At 37.1% G+C, this 21,629-nt stretch overlaps 1 protein-coding gene across 4 annotated transcripts in view; it reads right to left on the bottom strand.

Annotated features, from left to right (window-relative positions):
- Positions 1 to 21,629, bottom strand: part of LOC102727878 (argonaute RISC catalytic component 3) — a 133,014-nt gene that overhangs the window by 1,297 nt on the left and 110,088 nt on the right. For 3 of the 4 annotated variants that reach the window (XM_081818088.1, XM_081818089.1, XM_081818090.1), the window contains one exon: positions 13,888 to 14,087. In XM_081818088.1, the coding sequence (XP_081674214.1) occupies positions 13,888 to 14,087 (200 nt within the window). Of the gene's footprint in view, positions 1 to 16; positions 13,330 to 13,887; positions 14,088 to 21,629 lie in introns of those variants that run through there. The other variant, XM_006748486.3, reaches the window with a different exon arrangement.

The following is a 21,629-nucleotide window of genomic DNA, read 5'->3' as shown; positions in this document are numbered from 1 at the left end:
ACCACACAATACAAAGTTTGGAGCAAAGCTTTTCTTTTTATTGCAATTATTAGTGAAATTTACACTTCAAACGGAAGCTAAGCAACACGAAAACCATTATATTTTTTAAATTGAGGATTAAAAACAAATACAACACAGAACCCTTCCAATATGCAGAATGGCAGAAAAAGGAGGACTGGTTCTGTCACAGGATATTCTAGTGACAGTTTGGCTCAGGAAGAATTATGACAATTTCTTTAACATAAAGTGTAAGTGACTGAACTGCTTAAAAAGCATCTTCTCCAAGCTTCTCAATCTCAACCCTAAGTATTTTGTAGTAATTTCTTGGGGAAGGAAACTTAACTGAAAGTAGAAAATTTGCTACCAAACTTTAATTACTGAAAAAAGCACTTTTGTTTAAAAACTTTATTTGCCTTCTGCTCATAATAATTACATATAGTCTTCAAGGAATTAAAATGACAACCAAATCCAAAGCCTGGCCCCCAAGTACACAGTGATAGAATTCGGCATTTAGTGTTTCTAATTATACACTGATTACATATATATAATAGTTTGCTCCCACCTCCACTTTCCTCTTAAAATGTGGCAGTCAAGTTTTGTATCATTCAAGATCTTACCTGGTCATACAGCATATTACAAACTCAGACTCCACTGTTTTAACTGATGTTACTGTGTAACCAAACATTAATAACAAAGTAAGGTTTATAAACATTTTGAAATTCTGCAGTCTTTATATTACTACAGTAAATTGTTCTTACTTATGAAAAGCCAACAAAAAATATAAGGCCAGACCAGGTGTAAGACAGGATGGGGAAGATGAGGAAGGAGGTTTGAGAGTCCATCATTTTACCATGCTGAACCTTGGTTTCAGCAGAAATATTTGGCAAGAATAGTTAGTGTGGAAAAGGAGGATGGAGAAAGAGGTTACTCCGATTTTATGTAATAATTCAGTTTTAAAACATACTGATATCAACCCCCAAAAATAGTTCACATCTGCAATACAAATAGGCACACACGGTCAAGATGGTTAAAAAGTAAAATTTAAAAGGCTATTTGTCCATCTGCAGGACATCTGCAGGTGGTCCCACCCTCCCCACATGTCCTATATTTACATTTTACTTTTCAGAAAAGCCCCTTTAAAAAGAGTGCTATTTCCTCCTCCATTACTTAGGGTTTAAAAAAAGCAGCAATTATCTAAAGTGGGAGCAGTTAGCAATGCTTTAAGGGTGTGCATTTGTGTGTAATATAAATGTTCTCCAGAGTGAGTTGCCAGATTACACTGGAATGGTTATATTACAATTTTAGTCCCCAAAACACGAAAGAAACACATTATTTTTTTCTATATAAATTTATGTAATACACAGTGTTATAAACAAAGAATATTTATACACACACACACACACACACATACACACACACCCCACTGCTTCCCACAGTCTATGAATGCATCCATATACTAGTCCACAAGAATGATCTTTACTCACAAGATACAGTAATACTTTTATGGGTACATAACAGGAGACATTAAAGTGACACATTACAGCAAAAACTGCTTCATTAGAAGTATTCCTGATGTATCGATGTTCTTAGCTATCTCACTGAGCAAGGTGGACTTTTTGTTCATTTTCTAAGCCTGAATCTACCCAACTTTTCACTTTCCGTACCTATAATTCTCATTACCCTATAAAACGAAGACAGATACCGTCCATGTTAGCGATGAGCTGGGAAAAGCCCAACGGCTGCAACAAGAAGAGGTCAACATCTGTTGATTAAAAGTAAGCATTGAATGCATCCATACCCTGTGTACCTAAAATGCATCCTTTTTTCCTAAACAGATGAAAAACAAAAAACCAGGCTTGTCTGTTGCAAAAAAAAGGAATTGCTTACACAACCTGTCGTGAGGTACCCTTTGTTACTTCCTAGAAACAGAAGCCCCTTCCCTCCAGAAAAATGGGTAAGCCTGTCAAAATGTGAAGGTTCTACCAACGATCTGTAAAGATAACTGGGTCAGACACCAATCATAGGCTGCCTGATATCACCTGCAGATGCTCAGAACTGAATTAAAATGAAGGAGAAAAACCTTTACTATATTTTAACTTTTACAGATACACGGTGATTGGAAAGCAAGGTTCAACTCTGCAAAGTGATGAATGAGATAATCACACTTTCCTTCTTAAAAACTAAGCCCCTACTCCAAACAGAGGTACCAAAAATCTGACAACGAAGGGACTACCTGGTTGTACACCACCAGCCTCTGATGCCAACAGGTATAGCAAAAATGCCTGAAGGCAAAGGCAAAGTTAATTTCTGATTATCTGATGGTTTTACCGTATTAATCTAATTCAAAATACAATCGTAGCTGCCATAGCACCACTGCAAGAAGTTTGGTTTTTGAAGTGACACTCTTGCCCAGGATTATTATAAAGAAAAATTCAGCCTGGGCATCTGGCAGGGGAGAAACAAACAGGATACATTTGTAAGTGCACGTCATACCAGGATAAGGCCTAAGTTTCTCTTATACCTGTTTGACAAAATGATCCATGGTCATGGAGAAGATACTTTCATAGAAGCAAACCGGAAATGAACCCTTCGTACAACACTCTTCTACGATACTGAACTTCTGAATACCTCTTCCTTTGGCGAACTCAAGCACTGTCACAATATCCAATTCTTACAACTTTGTGAGGTAGGTGAGGGCAGGCATTATCACTACCGTTTCATGTGGAACTAGACCTGGAGGGATTGAGGAAATTGCCTAAGGACACAGGAAATTAGTGGCAGAGCTCTGACTGAACTCCCAAGTCTCTGGCTCATGTTTAGAGCCCTTTCTACTCTCAAAGGCAACACATTTTCCAACATTTTCCAGTTGTGGTCTTTGAAAAAGTTCCTGCATTCCAAAACACCTTATACTTTCTCCTTTACAGCTCAGGCTTGACTAGGAATTGGGTTGAATTAAAAAGTTTTTTATAGAGAATTGTGCACACACCAAGAGGCATATGAGAGATACATCTATGTAATTGAAGTCTGAATAAATCGATACATAAATTAGGAGAAAAGAATAGTCAAGTGTTCATCCAATATAATTTTTACATATTTAAGAAGATGGTCAGAATAAAAACCACAAGCATTTTAAAGTTTTAATCAGTCTGTCTGATTCATTAAAACCAGAAGCTACGTTAATTTGCCTTAAGAATATGGGGGTCTCTGTTACAGAAGGTTTAAATATTACTTTCAAGAATAATTTATCACTTTAATATATTTCTGATATATATCCTGTTCACTTTATCACTCTCTAGTTAGCAACAAAATTTATGGCTAGAGATAATATCTGTGGTGTTAACACTTTCAATCTTAATTCTCACTGAACAGAGTTAGAGTTTCTTTCCATCTGTAAACTAAAGGTACGTTCTAATGAGTCTCATTGTATCTCTCTTTTGCTTTATCCCTCCCCTTTGAGAGACAGAGAGAGAGAGAGAATATGGGTCGGGGTGGGGAAGAGAAGAACTGCACAATTCATAAATGGCATAAAACGTCCATTATATCACAAAACAGAATGATGGCACTCAAGCAAATTAAATGGTATGTTCAAAGGAAAAACCGTGGAACCCAAACATGAAAACAGTGCTCAGATAGTCTCTCAATCAAGCTATAACTTGTGGTGTGTGATCCTCCTTCCCCAAGTATTTTAAAGACTCTATTATTTACTCATAGTGGAATTCTGTATAAATGACCTTTAAATCCTTTTTCTTTTCTTCCCTTTTTAAAGAGGAGAAAGGGGTTGCACCCTGGGCTAAAAATGAGAAAGCTCCTGGAAAACATTGTAAGACTCTTCTTTTAGGGACATACTATTAGAAAATTTCTCATAGTGCTTACTATTCCTGATATTTGAGTTAGAAAAAGAGCACATACACATTTGCAGGGTTGTCATCAATAATATGAGATAACTCCCTTTCTTTGAAACAGGGAGACATTTGCAAGTTAATTACCATTGGAGATCCAAGTCTGTTGCTACCAAAACCAAAGCTTCCTCTTGTTAAGCAACCTGGGCCCAGACTGTATCCATTAACCTGGCTGAACTATGTTAGGCAAGACTTTCCCTTCATTACAACGTTATCTGTGTTCTCCCCAAATCCTTCACCAAAAACATTTCTTTACAGGAAAGGCTACCTTGTCTGGAAAGGTCCTGCTTGGCGTTTTCTATGTAAAGGGAAAAGCCATGTCAGTAGCAATGCCATGGCTCTATTTAAGGATAAATACTTCATTTAATTTCTTTGTTATAATTCAGAAGCAACTTCCAAGACTTCTCTAACTTATCTGAATTAAAATGAAGGAGAGCAGCTTTAGGTCGGGGACAACAGCAGAAAATAAATTTAGGTTACAGAAAACTCTTCTCAGGTCTCTTCTGTAGGTTCATAGAGCAAGTCCCTCTTTTACAACGTGGTTGTCAGAACTAGGCAAATATGACCCACCTGTAAGGTATCTAAGGATCCCAGCAAAGAAACCTTTCCCACATCCCCTTACTATACACACCTCACAGTCCCACCAGTCCGTTTCTTTACAAAGACCTCCTGTTTCCATAGGTTCTTAGAGTAAAGATAGTCACATCTGCAAAACTTAGTAGAGTTCTTCCTTGTTTGGTTCTAAAAATATTATTATAGGGTCAAATTAAGGACTTTTGTTTGTCCTTCCAATTAAAGCATGGAGTAAATAAGGATGGAAAGTTTCAGGCATTAAATACCAGAGTAATCTTCTCTAGTCTCTGGCCACAGCCTGTTAAACTTCAAACAAAAATTATAGATGTAAACACAGTTAATTTTTGGAAATAATAAAACCCAAACCAGCCAAGTTCTAATACCAACACACCCATCTGTTTTCCACTCGTATAGGACTGTTCACGAGAGTTCTTTTTTGGGATGAACCATTACTTACTGCACAAGTATTTCTTTCTTAGGAGGTGGACTATAAACAGGAACATGTCACCAAGTACTTGTACTTGGTGACTCAGTACTGATGCCAGGTACCTTGATTTATGGAGCCAACAGTTAAAAGAGAAAAATAAGCTCCGTGTGTCAGGTTCCTATGAATTTTCAGAAGGAAAAAAAAGAAATAAAGGACTATTTCTACACCAGGTTGCCTTAAAAATGTTGGTCTGCGAGAATTACATGCCTGTCAACCTAGGACAATGTTGAAACATAATGAATAAAACTATTAATGTTATAAGCACAATAAATATCCTCAAGAGGTGGCATATACTTACAACAAAAATATATCTTGACTGCTTGAAACATATTTAGTAGCAACAAATTCCTATAACCAGAGTACCAGTCTTCAATTAATGCTTAATGTGGGGATGAAGGAAGTAGCTGAGAATAGTACATAATTAAAAAAAAAAAAAACTGTAACTAGCAAAAATGCAGAAAGAAATATGACTAATGTCTATAGGAAATCATATGCTGATTCACTTTAAATTATAAAATTTTACATAATAGAACATTTTCCTAATTATAACTACTTGAAACTTCCTCATTTACCCCCTCAGTGGAAAGAATAGGGTACAGCAAAATGTCATACACTGAGCCCCAATAATTTAGAATTTAAAACTCAGAGGATGGGATAAAATTTATTTTAAATTCTTACAGAAAAGTGGCTTTCCAAGCAAATTCACAATGTAAAAATACTATGGAAATATTTTACTTAAGAGAATTCACTCTTTTCACGTGCCTTTGTAAAAAGTGTGCACTGCAATACAAATAATCTTATCTATTCACTAGGAAACTGGAGTGACCATAATTGCTTGAAATTAATATTCTATAATCAATACTTTTCACTGACTTCTGATTAATTTGCATTCACAAATTATTACTTAGTTAGATTTTTAATTAACTGAAATACTGTATTAATCAGTCTATCTGCTTTTCTTCCTAGCCACTTACACTCTGTTTCTTCACTGATGCTCAGGGTTGAATCAACTCTGAAAGTATGCTAGGGAAATGATCGGGGTAGCAAATCTTTCATTTAATATAACTATGGGCGTGGGGAGGAGATCTCATTTCAAATTCAATTATCACTGACTTCTGGATCATTTGTTATTTGTTTCCCAGGCCTATAAAAATATCATAATCCTAATGCTGGATGATGTGAGCATTTAAATAGTTTCAATGTAGTTCAAATTAAAAAAAAAGAAATGTAACAATCATTTATTAGACAAGTTGCCCCAAAACTGCAGATCAGGTAAAATAAATCCAATCTGTTAGTGTTAGTTTGCTACTTAAGGGAAAAAAAAACTAACTTATATAAAAGCCCCATTTCCCCTCCACATTTAGATATCTGTCTAAAGACTGTCTTTAATGCCCACTATATAAACAACATTAAATATTCTAAGTTAAAAAATAGTGTTAATGGTTTATTGGTAAAAATCCAAACTCTAGACTTTATGGAATTAGTAGTTTGGTTGGTATATTAACATTCCATCTTAATCTTTGCTAATATTACAAAGAAAGAGGAAAAGCTAGAAATATCTATAAAAATAAAATACCTTAAAACCAACATCTAAGCAAAATATAAAAGTTGCACACAAATTGCCAATAAATATAAACATCACAATAGAAAATTAATATTAAAAAAATAAACTCATAATTGCTATTAAGACATTATAAAAAATGAAAAAGTTTAATGTGCACGTATATTTGCAAACAGACACAGTACACTCCAAACAATCGATATAATTTTACTATCATTATTACATAATGCAGCATACAAGGTTACTGAGGTGTGGTGTTTTTTGTTTTTAGTCTATTCTTTTCTGGAGAAATGCTCACCAAATTCACAAGAACTGGTTAGGTGATCATTTACTGCTGTTTACTAGTACTAGTAAACAGTCCAGGGGAAAACTGCTTTCTGGTAGATTGCTACATTTCTAGTAAGTATGAATGGTTCTGCTATTACCCTTCATATTGCTTATTTCCTCCAAAGCCCAATTTTGCATGTTGCATTTCTAATTAACTGACCATACCCTTTTAGAGGCACTGTCATCATTTTTCATAGTTTCCCCCATGGTAGAAAAAAAGAATCACTTAAAATATTTTTTGGTGACTAAAAAAGAGAATTTCCCTAAAGATAGAGATAAAATCACTTGTTCTCTTAAACTAATTTCCATGATGACTTGGCTCTCCTTTTATATATAAGCAGTCTTTAATAAATATTAATTAGAAAAGGATGCCAACAGATAGATATTTACAGAAGGGTCAATCTATGCTTAAAAAAAAAAAAAGAAAAAGAAAAAAGAAAGGTAGTCTATGACATACAATTTCCTGGCAAGTTACCTTCCCCTTTGGGCATTTGCTACCATACCTATACTCTTGTTAAAAAGTTTAGCAGATTTGCTGTTTTATGTGCCTTACAGATTACCTTCAACACAGCTGAGAACTGAAAGGGTTAATTGTTTAAAATTTACTTTTTGAATTTACAAAATACATTTGGTGAGCATTTACCTAGATGCTTTACTGAATAAAACCTTTACTTGGTTCCCTTGGACCAGATTCAGGACAACGAATAACATTATTATGAAACTGTCACACTCTTGGAGTTCTAAAATAATTTATCTTTTAAATGTTGTCTCGTGCTATTTGAAAAATAAAAATCTACAGCACCATCTTCTGAAAAGGCACTTTCTAAGAACCGCCTTACTTTAAAAAATGATTTAAAAATTTAATTTAGCTCTACCCTGAAGAATATCTTTGCTTTACTGAGACCCTAACATAGATACATTAGGTTTTGGTTGTTTCAGACATTGATTTCAAAAAGGAAGGGAGACCAATGGCTGGACAGATCAATTAACAGGATCTTAATTTTGTCACACTCTTTGTTACCTGATACTTCAACAGGGTTTCTTGTTGGTAAATCTCAACCTTCCATATTAAATTTATTATCTATTTTTAATTCAAATTAAAATCTTTAGTTTCCATACTTTAAGAACATTAGATTCTTGAGGTTTAATGAACACTGTAAAAATCTAGAGTACTATCTTTGCTGGATAAAGAAAAATAAAATTCAGTTAGCAGTAGATAGTATTAGCACAAGCCTTGACCATTTTACATTAGTTAAAAAAAATTATTTTGACCGACATGGAAAATTATAAACTAAAATGTACCATTTTTAAAGTAGGAAAAAGTCAAAAAATATTTTTTCCCTTTGAGATATCTATATAAAGAGAGAAGAAGTGAGAGGGGGACAGAGAGATTAAAGTTTTTCCTCCTGAGGGTCAGCTTAGGTTTCATAATCATGGTATCATTTCTAACACTGTCACTGATCAAGAATGTTCTTAGTACAAGCAGAAATTTTTTTTAAAAAGATTTTTTGGAGAAAACTTTCACATTTCTGTACTGATTTTATACATCTATTCTTGGCTTATTTATTTTGACTCCTATAGAATCATGAAAGTGCTTTATATGATCAAATGGGAGGGATATAGGAAAATAAAGACAGACTCTAGAGTCAGGGTTATACTGCCACTCAGGGAGGCCTCACTTGATAAATATAAAGTCTCCCAACTATTATTATTGGAGCTTTAAGACATCCATGAATTCTCAAGAAGAATGAAAAGGGTTAAAACTTTGTATGGATAAAAAAAGCAAAATAAAGATGCCAAGCCAATGATGTCTTTTTGCAGCTTGACTGATAACTCACAAAAGATAATTTAAGTAGCGAGTTACTGATAGGAGCAACCTGTCTTTAAAAAATACTCAATAGGAGAACATCTAAGAGATGATTTAACCAAATATTTAACTCAGGTTTAATGATACCAAATAAAAATTATACAGAGTTATCAGTTAAGCTTTTTGGCAAAATATTTCTATCCAGTTTGAAATAGCAAGACTACAGAATATTCTAGCTGAATCCAAGTGGCTAGCTTGATGGATTTCATAAAAATCACCACCCTTGGCAAATTCATGTTAGCCTCTGAAAACACCAAATTTCTTTAACAACAGTCTCTAATTCCTGGCCTATAATCCTCTAATTACTTCAGATCTATTACTGGCACTCTGAGTGTTGACCTCTTCCTTAAACACTGAGATCCTCTGCCAGCCATTTCTACTGAATGGCAACTCAGATTTTATTTCCTTTAAGTCTGTCATGACTAAGCCTATCATGCTGTCATACTAAAATCCATTATAAAATATACAAGTAAACATGAGGCAGTGGTGGGTCATCAGAGAACCTAGTTTGGAAAACTAGTATGAGTCTTTAGAAGGCTAGGAGTCCCTATGCTAGAAGGTAGAGATGAATCTTTATCAAGTGCCTTCCACAACACCCAGTACATTCCTACTAGAATCCCTCTAGACTCTTCTAAGAGAAATAAATTAATAGATTACAAACAGGTATATTTCCATAGAAGAACTTTTTTTTTTTTCTGAGTAACTTGTTAAAAGGTAAAATATTAAAAAATAAAGGGCATTTGTACTTCTGTGAAAATATGCCAAAAACCAGTACTGAGGAGATTGAGGTACCCTTTTGCGAAACCGCTAAAGTAAAAATCCACACGTCTAAAACAGTATCCTAATATTAAATTGAAACTAAAATGGCAGCACCCTTTATTACCTTGTTATTTCATGTTCTTAATCTTATTTAGGAAAAAAAAAGGGGGGGTGTCTAACACTAGCCTCCAATCCTGCTCATCTCCTTATCCTTTAGTGCAGTAACTGTCAGACTCTTCATAATTAAATAAATATAGCAGCTACAGTATTATGAATGTATGGTCCTCAATGCCAATAACTTGATACTGTAATAACATATATCAGCACTTTACCCAGACACATTTGCCATCCAGAATATACATTAAACTCCCAACTCTTCTTCACATGAAAATCAATTATACCAGTGGCAGGGACTGATATTTTAAAGTCACTCTTATGCATCATAGAAAACAGCAGACCAAAATTTAGCATTCATTATATAGTTTAGTGAGCAAATGCAGGAACAGAAAGGTCATTGTTGAGTTTCATGACCTTTAAATTCAAAACAATCTTTTTAAAAATTTTTTAATAAAAAAAGATCAGGAATTCTACACCAGAAGTGAATAATTAAAACAAATTTCAAAAAGTATTTGCCACCTGGTCTTTTAAATTCTAAGCACAAGGCTTCTTTTAATTAATTAAGTTTGATATACCAATTTGTTAGTAAGCAAAATATACTATACATATTCTTTCAAGTTAACCAACCTTAAACTAGCAATGTGAAACTGTAAGAAAGAAACCCTAAAAAAGAATTCACTTTAAAGGTAAAGCTTTATATTTAAAAAATTGATTTTCCTCAGTAAAAGTCCTAAATAGATTTAAATTATGGGCTTCATTCTAGTACATGGAAACTAAATAACTGAAAATTAGGTGAAGCAGTAGAGAAAAGGTATCTACAGTTCTTTCCTGGGCCCTACAGTTTCCCACATTAAGTCTGTGTAACTTCTATTGGTAAAGGAAGGTGTTTTACTCATACTGAGAAAGCATACAGCAATCAAGGTTTTAGCATCTAGGGTATACTATTTTCTTCTATTCATGTTCCTGATTATATTCAGTGAAATTTCAATGTTAAAAAAAAAAATACATGCTTTATAGGAAATTTTTGGAGGAGAGGGGGAGGGTTGGGAGAAAAAATATATATACTATACAAATATTACTTCATGTAAAGAGCTTTGAAACAGTGTTGTAAATTGCATTTCAGACACTTCAATAATAAACATACAAAATACAGTACTTTCTTAAGTTTTCTGGCAGAGGAACGAAAGATTTCATACCTGTTGGAGGACATGGGCTCAGATTTTAGGCTCAAAATACAGTAAATTGGCAATAAGAGTGGATTACAGGTAAGAGAGAAACTAAAGAGCTAATCCATTTGTTATCATGTGCAGATGGAATTCTGAAAGGTTTAACAATGCCCACTGGAAATAATCTGTAGTATCTATACTCTGAACCAGTGCAAAAAAGAAAAAAAAAAGTTAAAATGCAATTTTCATGAGTCACAAAGTGCAATGCTCCCCTGAATCCAATGTTACCGATGAACTCAATTTTGACAGCTCTATAATACTTTTTAATATCGTAAAGTGAAATCAATAAAACGGAAGTTTTGTAAAACCTTTTCCACATTTCAGTGATTTAACTTAAAATGATCAAAATCCTAATTCCTTTGCCACCATAACCCTAATTTTAAAAGGAAAGTTACACTGCTGATAAATTGACAAAAAATGTTTTAAAAATATCATTTTATATTTTCCTGATTCATTTGAGTAAATGAAAATGGGCACCCAACCCAGTATGATTGTTCAATAAACGTGATTTATTTTCAAAGAAGTAAATGTCTTCTAAATCTTAAGCTATTCACGGGCTTTTCTTTTCTTTCTTCCTTTCTTTTTTTTTTTTTTAAGTAGGCTCCATGCCCAATGTGGGGCTTGAACTCACAACCCCGAGATCAAGAGTCGCGTGCTCTAGCGACTGAGCCAGCCAAGTGCCCCTACTCACTGTCATTTCTTAAATCAAAGCTCAACTCTATCTTTAATATTCAAGGTCAGACTTACTTAGGAAATTTAACTTCCTTCATTTTCATTATGATTTTTAAAAGACAGGCTTTAAACTTGAAAAATTATAAAACTTTCCTTCTGAAATTAAGGCTGTATTACTTTGCCCTTTTAAAATTATGGAGGTGCCTGTTTCTCCCACTACCCGTGGTAAAGATATCAAACAGACACAGCTTTCCTTTAAAACTACTTATTGCACTAAAAGACAGCAAAAAAAAGTTGTCAGTTCTTAAACATGATTACATTTCTATAAAAGATGTTGCCAATACAGTTCTCTATTAAAGCACTATTCTAATAAATATAGAAGAAAAGGAAGCTGTACTTTAAAACACATACATATATGTTTATATATACACACATATATATAAAAATATATATATATGAAAATCACATTAAGGTATGAGAGGCAGCAAGTAAACTAGCAAAAAAAAATAAAATAAAATAAAATAAAATAAACCCTCAATAACCCCTTCTCTCTCTCCACCCAATTTCAGAGGCCTCAACCCTAAAGAGTTCCAATCATTTAGAATATTTGCCCTTTATAAAAGCTACAAGGGATTTTCATATATAACGCATAGAAACAGAAGGCTAAATTTAGAATACATATCACTTATAGAGAGGAATTTCTGAGTTACAACTTTTGACAAGGCTTTATATTCATAGCAGCTTTAACAAACTAAAGAAAAAGAATAGTTTAAGGTTGCTACTGCTTATGTACACATTGTACAAATGGCAAATGTAAATTCAGAGCAGGAGGGGGCAGACACACACTCTCACAGAAACATTATATATATATATATATATATAGTTACATATATATATATAATAATTTTGTTTCTTAAGAAAGCAGTATCAAGAGTTGAGGACTTGGAATTGTGTATGAGACAAGAGACCGGAGTAGGGTGTGCAAAATAAAAATAAAAATCTAGTTTGCCATGCTTCATATCCAAATGAACCAGATACACGAACATCTGAATGTCACTGGTAGCATTAGGAAGAAAACAAATGTAGGAGATGAAGGAAAGGGAGGTAGAGAAAAAAATCAAAGTGGTGTTGGTAAGATAATAAAAGGGAAAGAAAGTTCCCCAAAGGAATGAACTATAAAATACACGCAACAGACACATATATATCTATTATCAATGTAGATCCAGATATATATGCATATGAAGTATACATGTATATATTTAAAATATACACAGATACCTTTTACAAGAATACACGAATGCACATTAATTTTTTTGCACACATAATCGTGAACAATCACTTTGATTATTCATGTAGGTGTGTGTTTTTTTTAAACTGTCATTTACTTTTTCTTTACTTTTTTTTGCAAAGATAGTTGTGCTGCCAAGCAACTTGAGGTAAAGGCATTAAAAGGGTTAGACTACAAGAAAGTGAAAACAAAACAATGGCGATACTTCCTAAGGAGACCGCACAAAAAAGCAGTTGGCTGGTTTCATATTGCATAATGGTGCTGTGTTCCTTGATGAAGTAAACAATCTTCCTTGTATCAACATAAAAATCAGACACTGGTCCCCACACAGTGTTGGCTGCTGTATGGCTGGAGGCATCCCCACTCAACTGACTCCACTGGAAACATATGCTGTATGTCGATGCACCTTTCAGTTCTTCCTCTCAGAGAATATTCTTGGACTTTTTAAGCAAAGTACATTGTGCGTAAGGTATCTTGGTGAATCTGTACAGCCTTGGCAAGAGCTTGTGGATCTCGTCCATTGCTCTGTCCTGAAACGTGACTTCCTTCAGCACTGTAAGAGAAGTGGCAATGAACACAAAAACAAACCCTATTCTGATGTAGTAATTTTGAAAAATATTACTTGTAGAAAATTTCAAAAATATTAAAAGAAAATAGAAGCTGGTATAATGAATTGCTACATTTCTATCACCCAGCTTCAATAATTATTAACACGAGGCCAATTTTGTCTTACTTCTCTCGCCTCCCCAGGATTGTTTAGAAGTAAAACCCAGGCATACTATCATTTTGTCTATCAACAACAATCTCTCCCTTGAATTAATTTGGCAAAGCAACTAAATCACTATACCATTCTAATACTAATAAGCCTAAAGTGTACCTTTTAATGGGAACCCTTATTTTGGGCAGTCAGTTCGCCTATGGCTGCTTTTCACATGGATCACTGACTCCTCTAACAGTCTTTGGAACTTTAATTCTAAATGGCAGTACTTTATGGTGAACAGGAAGGAAACTACATGGAAACACTCAAGAGAGATTTCTCAAGAAAAGTCCTAACATGCCGACCATACTTGCATTTGAGTGAAAATCTCTATTTATTGTGTTTTTATATTACCTGTCATGTTCTTTGTCCACGAGATGATATCTGGCTCTGAATGCTACCAGGTGAGCATAATACGCTGGTGCAGGTATAGAAACAGATCGTGTACAGCGCACATAAGTGTGGCAGAGCTGGTAAGTTAGCAGCTGAAGTTCATCTGCAGTAAAGCAGTTATCATCCCATAAAACATGATAGTGTGAAGGACGGCTGGTACCCTGTAGAGAGGCAATGGCATATTTTTTTTTTTTTTTTTTTTAAGATTTTATTTATTTGACAGAGAGAGACAGCTAGAGAGGGAACACAGGCAGGGGGAATGAGAAAGGGAGAAGCAGGCTTCCTGTGGAGCAGGGAGCCCGATGCGGGGCTCAATCCCAGGACCCTGGGATCATGACCTGAGCCAAAGGCAGACGCTTAACAACTGAGCCACCCAGGTGTGCCCCATATTCTGTTGATTTCTAAACTTTTTTTTTTTAAGATTTTATTTTTTATTTATTTGACAGAGAGAGACACAGTGAGAGAGGGAACACAAGCAGGGGGAGTGGGAGAGGGAGAAGAGGCTTCCCGCAGAGCAGAGAGCCCGATGCAGGGCTTGATCCCAGGACCCTGGGACCATGACCCAAGCCGAAGGCAGAAGCCTAACCGGCTGAGCCACCCAGGTGCCCCTGCTGTATGTATGTATGTATGTATGTATGTATTTATTTATAAAGATTTTATTTATCTGACAGAGAGAGATACAGCGAGAGAGGGAACACAAGCAGCAGGATTGGGAGAGGGAGAAGCAGGCTCCCCGCGGAGCAGGGAGCCCGATGCGGGGCTCGATCCCAGGACCCTGGGATCATGACCTGAGCCGAAGGCAGACGCTTAACGACTGAGCCACCCAGGCGCCCCTATTTATTTTTAAAGATTTATTCATTTGACAGAGAGAGAGAGAGCGAGAGAGGGAACACAAGTAGGGAGAGTGGGAGAGGGAGAAGCAGGCTCCCCACTGAGCAGGGAGCCTGATGGGGGACTCATCCCAGGACCCTGGGATCATGACCTGAGCCGAAGGCAGACGCTTAACGACTGAGCCACTCAGGCGCCCCCTGATTTCTAAACTTTTAAATAAATACTCAGCACAGACTAAGTTATATAAAAAAAATAGCTTTTGTACATTAGTAAAATGAAACATATTCTAATTTAATAATTCATTAAAAATATTTAATTGATTCTGGGTATATATCCAAAAGAAATAAAAGCAGGTACTCAAAACAAATATCTGCATACCCTTGTTCAAAGCAATATTATTCACAATAGTCCACAGGTGGAAACAACCCAAGTATCTGATGACAGGTGAATGGAAAAAAAAAATGTAGTATACACACACACACACACACACGAAGAAAATTCTGACACATGGATGAACCTTGATGACATTATGCTACATGAAATAAACCAGTCATAAAAGGACAACTACTGTATGATTCACTTATATGAGGTAACGAGTAGTAAATTTCAGAGAGACAGAAAGTACAATGGTGGTGGCCAGTGGCCAGGGGGAGGGAGAATGGGGAGTCAGTGTTTGATAGGTACAGAGTGTCAGGGAAGATGGAAAAGTTCTGGAGACAGACTGTGGTATGGCTGCACACAATGTGGATGTACTTAATGCGACAGGACTGTACACTTAAAAATGGTTAAAATGGTAAGTAAGTTGTATGTTATGTAATTTTACTGTAATAAAAACCCCAGAACATTTAGTTGAGTTCCTCTGTATTAGTTACTATGTTAGTTAGGTACTGCAGATTCAAAGAAAAACAAAGTCGACAAAGTCAAAGGTTTCCTTTCTTTTGGAAAACATAATTTAGTAGAGGAGATACAGCATCTATAATTATAAGACAACTAATAAAAGCTACAGTACTACCGGCACTTAGCCCTATATGAGAATACCAAAGGAAGTAACTGTTCTTCACCAAGGGAAGAGTGAGTGAGATCTGGCCTTGTTTGGGTGGTTAGGGTGAGGGCACACCAGAGAGAATAAACAGCCTTACCAAAAGCACAGGGGGCATAACATTTCATGGTATACTTGGGGAATACCTAACGGACCAGTATGAGCAGAGTATGGTGCATGAGGGAAAAAAGCGAAGCTTTAAAGTAAAGTCTGGGATCAGACTGAACGACATGCTTAGGAATTTGGACTTTCACCTATAAGCAGCAGGGAAAGTACTGCACAGTTTATGTTTTTTTTTTTTTAAAGATTTTATTTATTTATTTGAGAGAGAGAGAATGAGAGAGAGCACATGAGAGGGGGGAGGACCAGAGGGAGAAGCAGGCTCCCCGCCGAGCAGGGAGCCCGATGCGGGACTCGATCCCAGGACTCGAGGATCATGACCTGAGCCGAAGGCAGTTGCCCAACCAACTGAGCCACCCAGGCGCCCCAGTTTATGTTTTTTGACAGGAGAGACTTTAGGTATGATGAGATTGGAGTCTTATAAATATAATAGTAATAACATGGAGGCTGGATTAGAAACAGGAAGAGATTGAAAGCAAGGGGAGCACCCAGGAGGCTGCTGCATTAGTTCGAGCATGAGATGATGAAGGTCTGAAGTAAGGAAATGGCAATGGCAAAGGAGAAAAGCAGAAAGATGAGCTAATACTTTAACAAATATTTGAGCACCATTTGTCAGACACTGTGCAAGATTCTGGGGATAAAATTCAAATTATTACCAAATCTTATCTTCCTCAAATTATACACTCATAATGCATTTATATTGTACATTCACACATTTCAATATTTACTGAACACTCACTGTATGCCGTGTCCCATATCAGGTGCCAGGCACACAGTAATGAATGAGGAGATATGGATGTGAGCTCTGAATGATAAAGGAGGGCTTGTGAGATGGGGAAAGAGCATTCCAGGTACAGGGAAGAGACAGGGCAAAAACCCTACCTAAATGTGATTCATTCGGTTCTCTATCACTGTTCTTGTCCCAATCACAATCATCTTTTGCCTGGACTATGTTAATAGACTCCTAGTTGAGGTCCCCAACACCACTTTTACTCCCCAGTAGAATCTGTACTTCAGTAAGAGTGAATTAACACACACATACACACACCTAATAACATTAATGTCCAGTTTAAAGCCTTTTAATGACTTCCTAATGCACTTTGACTAAAATCCAGGTTCTTATCTCTGCCCCAAAGGCTCATACATCCAGCCCAGGCTGGTCTCCCTAACCTACCTTAATGCTGTGGTCACAGCCTTATTTGATTCCCTCAATGGGTAACGTTTTTTCCCACCAAAGAGCCTGTATGTGCCTCTGGCAGGAATTTTCTTCCCCGTTCTTGGCTTGGTTAATAACTCCAATTTACTCCTCTTGATCTTATCTTAAATGTCATTTCTCAAGCTTTTTGTGATCTCCCATCTAAATCAGGTCCCCACTAAAATCTCTCTTCCTGTCTTTACTTTTCCTTTATTGTTTTTATCCTAATTTATAAATATATATTTGTGAGATTACTTACTTAGTGTATGTCTCCCCCAATAAACTCTAAGAGGAAGGGATTGTATTTACTTGTTCACTTTGTATACATGGTATCAACACCTATCTTCTAGGAGGTAGCCACAATAAGTATCTGTTGATTGAATGGGTGAGTAGTCTCTGCTTTTTGGGACCTTATAGACTAAGGGGAGAGGAAGAGAAACAAAAGCATGGTTACAATGTTGTCTAACGAATGCAACAAAGAGGTATGAAAGGGTGCTCAGGCAGTGCAGAGGATGGGCATTTGTCTTGGGGAAGGATATAAGAAAGGCTCTGGGAGGAGGTGATGCCCAAGATGGGTCTTAAAGGATGAACAGTAAGTTAGGGAAGGAATAATTAAGGTAAGGGAGCAACACGGGCAGGAGAAAGTTGAGAACTACCTAAAAACAGTTTAGAGTGGCTGCAGTCACACTGTGTTTATGTGTGTTTGTGTATGTGAAAGGGAGGAGATAATAGAGGAAGAGAAAAAGAGAGGGAAGGAGGAGCAGAAGGGAAGAGTGGGAGAAAAAAGCAAGACAGACTGAGGGTGTAGCAGAAGTAAAGGGAGTAGTAGTAGAAATCAGGAATTGAGTCTGTATGTTGTCCTAAGAAAATGAGACTTCACCTTAATGGCTATGTAGCACGAAGTAGATGAATGACAGGGTCTTATCTATGTTTTAATCAATCTGAGGGATAACAGATTAGATGAGGGCACTTAGGATCATTTTGCAATTGTACAGGAGAGTAATAATGAGAGCTGGAACTAAAGTGCAGAGGAGAAGGGTCTGAGACTGAGAAGGTAAATTCTACAGGGCTGAGGGGTTGCTCAGATAGGGGTGGCAGGTGAGAGGGCGCAGTCAAAAGGCAACCTCAAGGTCTGGAAATCAGGAGAAAAGTTGTGTTTGTAAGACGAGATTTCAAAGTCATATAGATTATTGAAACTTAAAAATTTAAACCAAACCAAGAACAAAGGGAAAGGCAAGATGAAAGGAGAAAAACGTGTGTGGAAGTCAAATGGCAGATGGTGTCCATGAGTGAGTGGCAACAGTCTCAGGTGTTTAGAGCTCAAGGAGCAACAGCATCAGGCTGCTGTAAATTGAAGAGGAAATAACCAAGGGTAGTCTTCTCTGTTCTTAACGTAAACATTTTACAGAAGTATAAATATATAGAGAAAAGCCCATGGACCCTAAGTGTACAGAATGAGGACTGTTCACAAAGTAAAAATACCTATGAAACCAGCATCAAAATCAAGAAATTAAACATTAACTACAACCATGAAGCCTCTTTCCTGGTCACCACATCCTACCTACCCTGCTCTTGGTAACCGGACTTTTCACAATATAGAGAACATTAAAGATTATGTCTGCTTTTGAACTTTATAATAAATAGCATCATAGGTATGTGCCCTTTGGGTCTGACCTCCTTGGTTTGACACTGTGTTTATGAAATACATCCACATTGTTGCATCATTCTCTTTGTTGTAGAATATTCTGTTATATAAATATACACTATTTATCCAATCTATTGATGATGGGCATTTGAACCATTTGTAGTTTTTGGCTATGAGTGCTACCATAAACATTAATGTACTATCTTTTGGTGAACACAGATACGCATTTCTGTTGGCTATCCTGGAGTAGACTAGATCCTGGGTCATAGAGCATGCATATATTTAACTTTAGTAGATAATGACAGTTTTCAAAAATGGTCATGTTAATTTACACTCCCACTGGCAAAATGTGAAGTTTCAATTCTTCTATATCCTTATATTATTTGTCTCTTTAAATTTCAGGTGAGTGTCTTTAGGCTATTGTTTTAAGAACAGTTTAGTTAAAAATGAAAAGATATGGGAGAAAAACTTGAAGGGAAATGGCAGGATCAAGGAACTGTATTTTAGGACGGGGCAATTGTAAGGTAAGGGAATGGAATCAGGAGCTTCAAACAGACTGAAGATACAAGAAAGAGGATAACTGGTGAACTAAGACCAACTCAAGGCAGGCCAGAGCAAATGTGAACAACAGCACATATTGAACCTTTTTTCAGGAAAGAAAGTAGGCATGACTGACAGTATAATTTCTTACTGAGGAAGGGGTCATGTGCTGAGTGTTGGGGCAAGGGACCAAGGTTAGGGACCCATGGAAAATGGCAGTAAGAGCTAACAAAAGGGGAATCAAAGGATTGTTAAACAATAGTGAAGGATATCTTTGAAGTTTTGGTGATTTGTGTTAGGAAGTTATAATTTAGGACACTGCCTGCGCTCTGATTCCTGAACGGGAAGCATTTATCTCTTCAGGAGAACTCCCTTTGGAGGCTCAGAGGGGTCACATGCTCCACCCAGTTGACACGTTTCTAACAGTATGTCAAGTGAGTTTTTTTTTCCCCCTGCTGCCCTGGAATTTCAACTAAGGCCCAAAGCAGAGATTAAAGACGCTAGGCATCCCACAGTCTAAAGAGCTACCAATCTTTGGAGCCAGCCACCTCCCCTCAAGGGCTCACTGAGAGGAGCCAGTTCAGGACAGCTTTTATCATTACTATCCTGGCTCTGGCCTCTTCTCACCTAACCCCTATCCACCCAGTAGGGGAAGAGAATGATTATGGGTTTTGTGAAAACATGGAATTTTAGTTGTGAGGAAAGGTATGCTCTCTCCCATGAAGACACATAAGGGGGACTCGAAGAGAATCCATTATAAAATAAGAGCCTGGGGTGTCTGGGTGGCTCAGTTGGTTGAGTGGTTGAGTGTCTAACTGTTGGTTTTGGCTCAGGTTGTGATCTCAGGGTCCTGAGACCGAGCCCCACTATGGGGTCAGTGCTTGGTATGGAGTCTGCTTGAGATTCTCTCCTTCACTTTCTCCTTCCCCCTTTGCCCCTCCATCCACTCATGCATGCTCTCTCTCAAATAAATAAAATCTGTTTTATTTAAATATATATAAATAGATATAAATAAAATCTATTTATTTGAGAGAGAGAGTGTGCATGCATGCAGGCATGAGCTGGGGGAGGGGCAGAGGGAGAAGGACAAGCAGACTCTCCACTGAACGGGGAGCCCCACGCAGGGCTCAATCCCACGACCCTGAGATCATGACCTGAGCCGAAGTCAGAGGCTTAAACAACTGAGGCACCACATAATAAAATCAGATAAGAGCCTGCTGGAAAGGGAGGCTATTATCTCAGGCCCCAGTTGGACACTTTCTGACCTCAGAGCCCACAGGCCCCCTCTGCCAACTCCACAGGCTGGAACAGTGAGAATTCCTGGAAAGAGTTTTGGGAGCCTAGAGGAATGAAAGTGAGCAGGAGCTGTGGAGGCCACGCAATGGGATATGTAACCTAATGGAAGAGTCTATACCATTGATGGGCCCCAAGAAAGACACTGCTTCCCTTTGAGGGTCCTCAACCCTGAGGCTATGGCATCAGAAAGAATCAGAACAGACTACAAAAAGGCTCCTGTCAGCTCCTAACCACCAGCAGGCTGGCAGTCAGGAATACCAGATGAGAGTCCGAGAAGGAGGAGGGGAAAGAGGTATCTCAGAGTCAGGCCATGGTCCTCTCCTCTTCTCAAAGTTACCAGGACTAAAGCTCTGGCCTGTCCTGGGCAGATGAAGGGTGGAAGGGAGTAGCAAGCTTTGACTTCATTTATAAATTTAAGTTTTAAAAATGAGTGGGAGGGGTGCCTGGGTGGCTCAGTCGGTTAAAAGTCTGTCTTTGGCTCAGGTCATGATCCCAGGGTCCTGGGATCGAGCCCCATGTTGGACTCGTTGCTCAGTGGGGAGTCTGCTTCTCCCTCTGCCCGCCCCCCTCATGCTCTCTTTCATTCTCTGTCTGAAATAAATAAATAAGGGGCACCTAGGTGGCTCAGATGGTTAAGCATATGCCTTTGGCTCAGGTCATGATCCCAGGGTCCTGGGATCGAGCCCCACATCGGGCTCCTTGCTCAGCGGGGAGCCAGCTTCTCCCTCTTCCTCTGCCTCTCTCCCTGCTCATGCTCTATCCCTGTGTCTCAAATGAATAAATAAAATCTTAAAAAAAAAAAAAAGAAATGAAATAAATAAAATCTTAAAAAAAATGAATGGGAATTTTACCTCAAAATAAAATGGGGAAGGGAGAAAATAACACCAGTAAGACCAATAAAATTGTCAAGAAGTTATGGAATTTGGCTAAAATGTTGTTGAAGGATCTGTTAATCACTGATAAAAATAGTGATATGAAAAAATTATCTCTTATACTGGTTAGAAATGACTGGATTTTTAATTTTAGCTGGTAAAAAA

This window comes from Leptonychotes weddellii, chromosome 4 (assembly GCF_054177405.1).
Source record: "Leptonychotes weddellii isolate Sample4059 chromosome 4, ASM5417740v2, whole genome shotgun sequence".
NCBI classification, from domain to species: Eukaryota; Metazoa; Chordata; class Mammalia; order Carnivora; family Phocidae; genus Leptonychotes; species Leptonychotes weddellii.
Note: the sequence above shows the minus strand (reverse complement) of the source record. Positions and strands in the feature narration are given on the sequence as shown.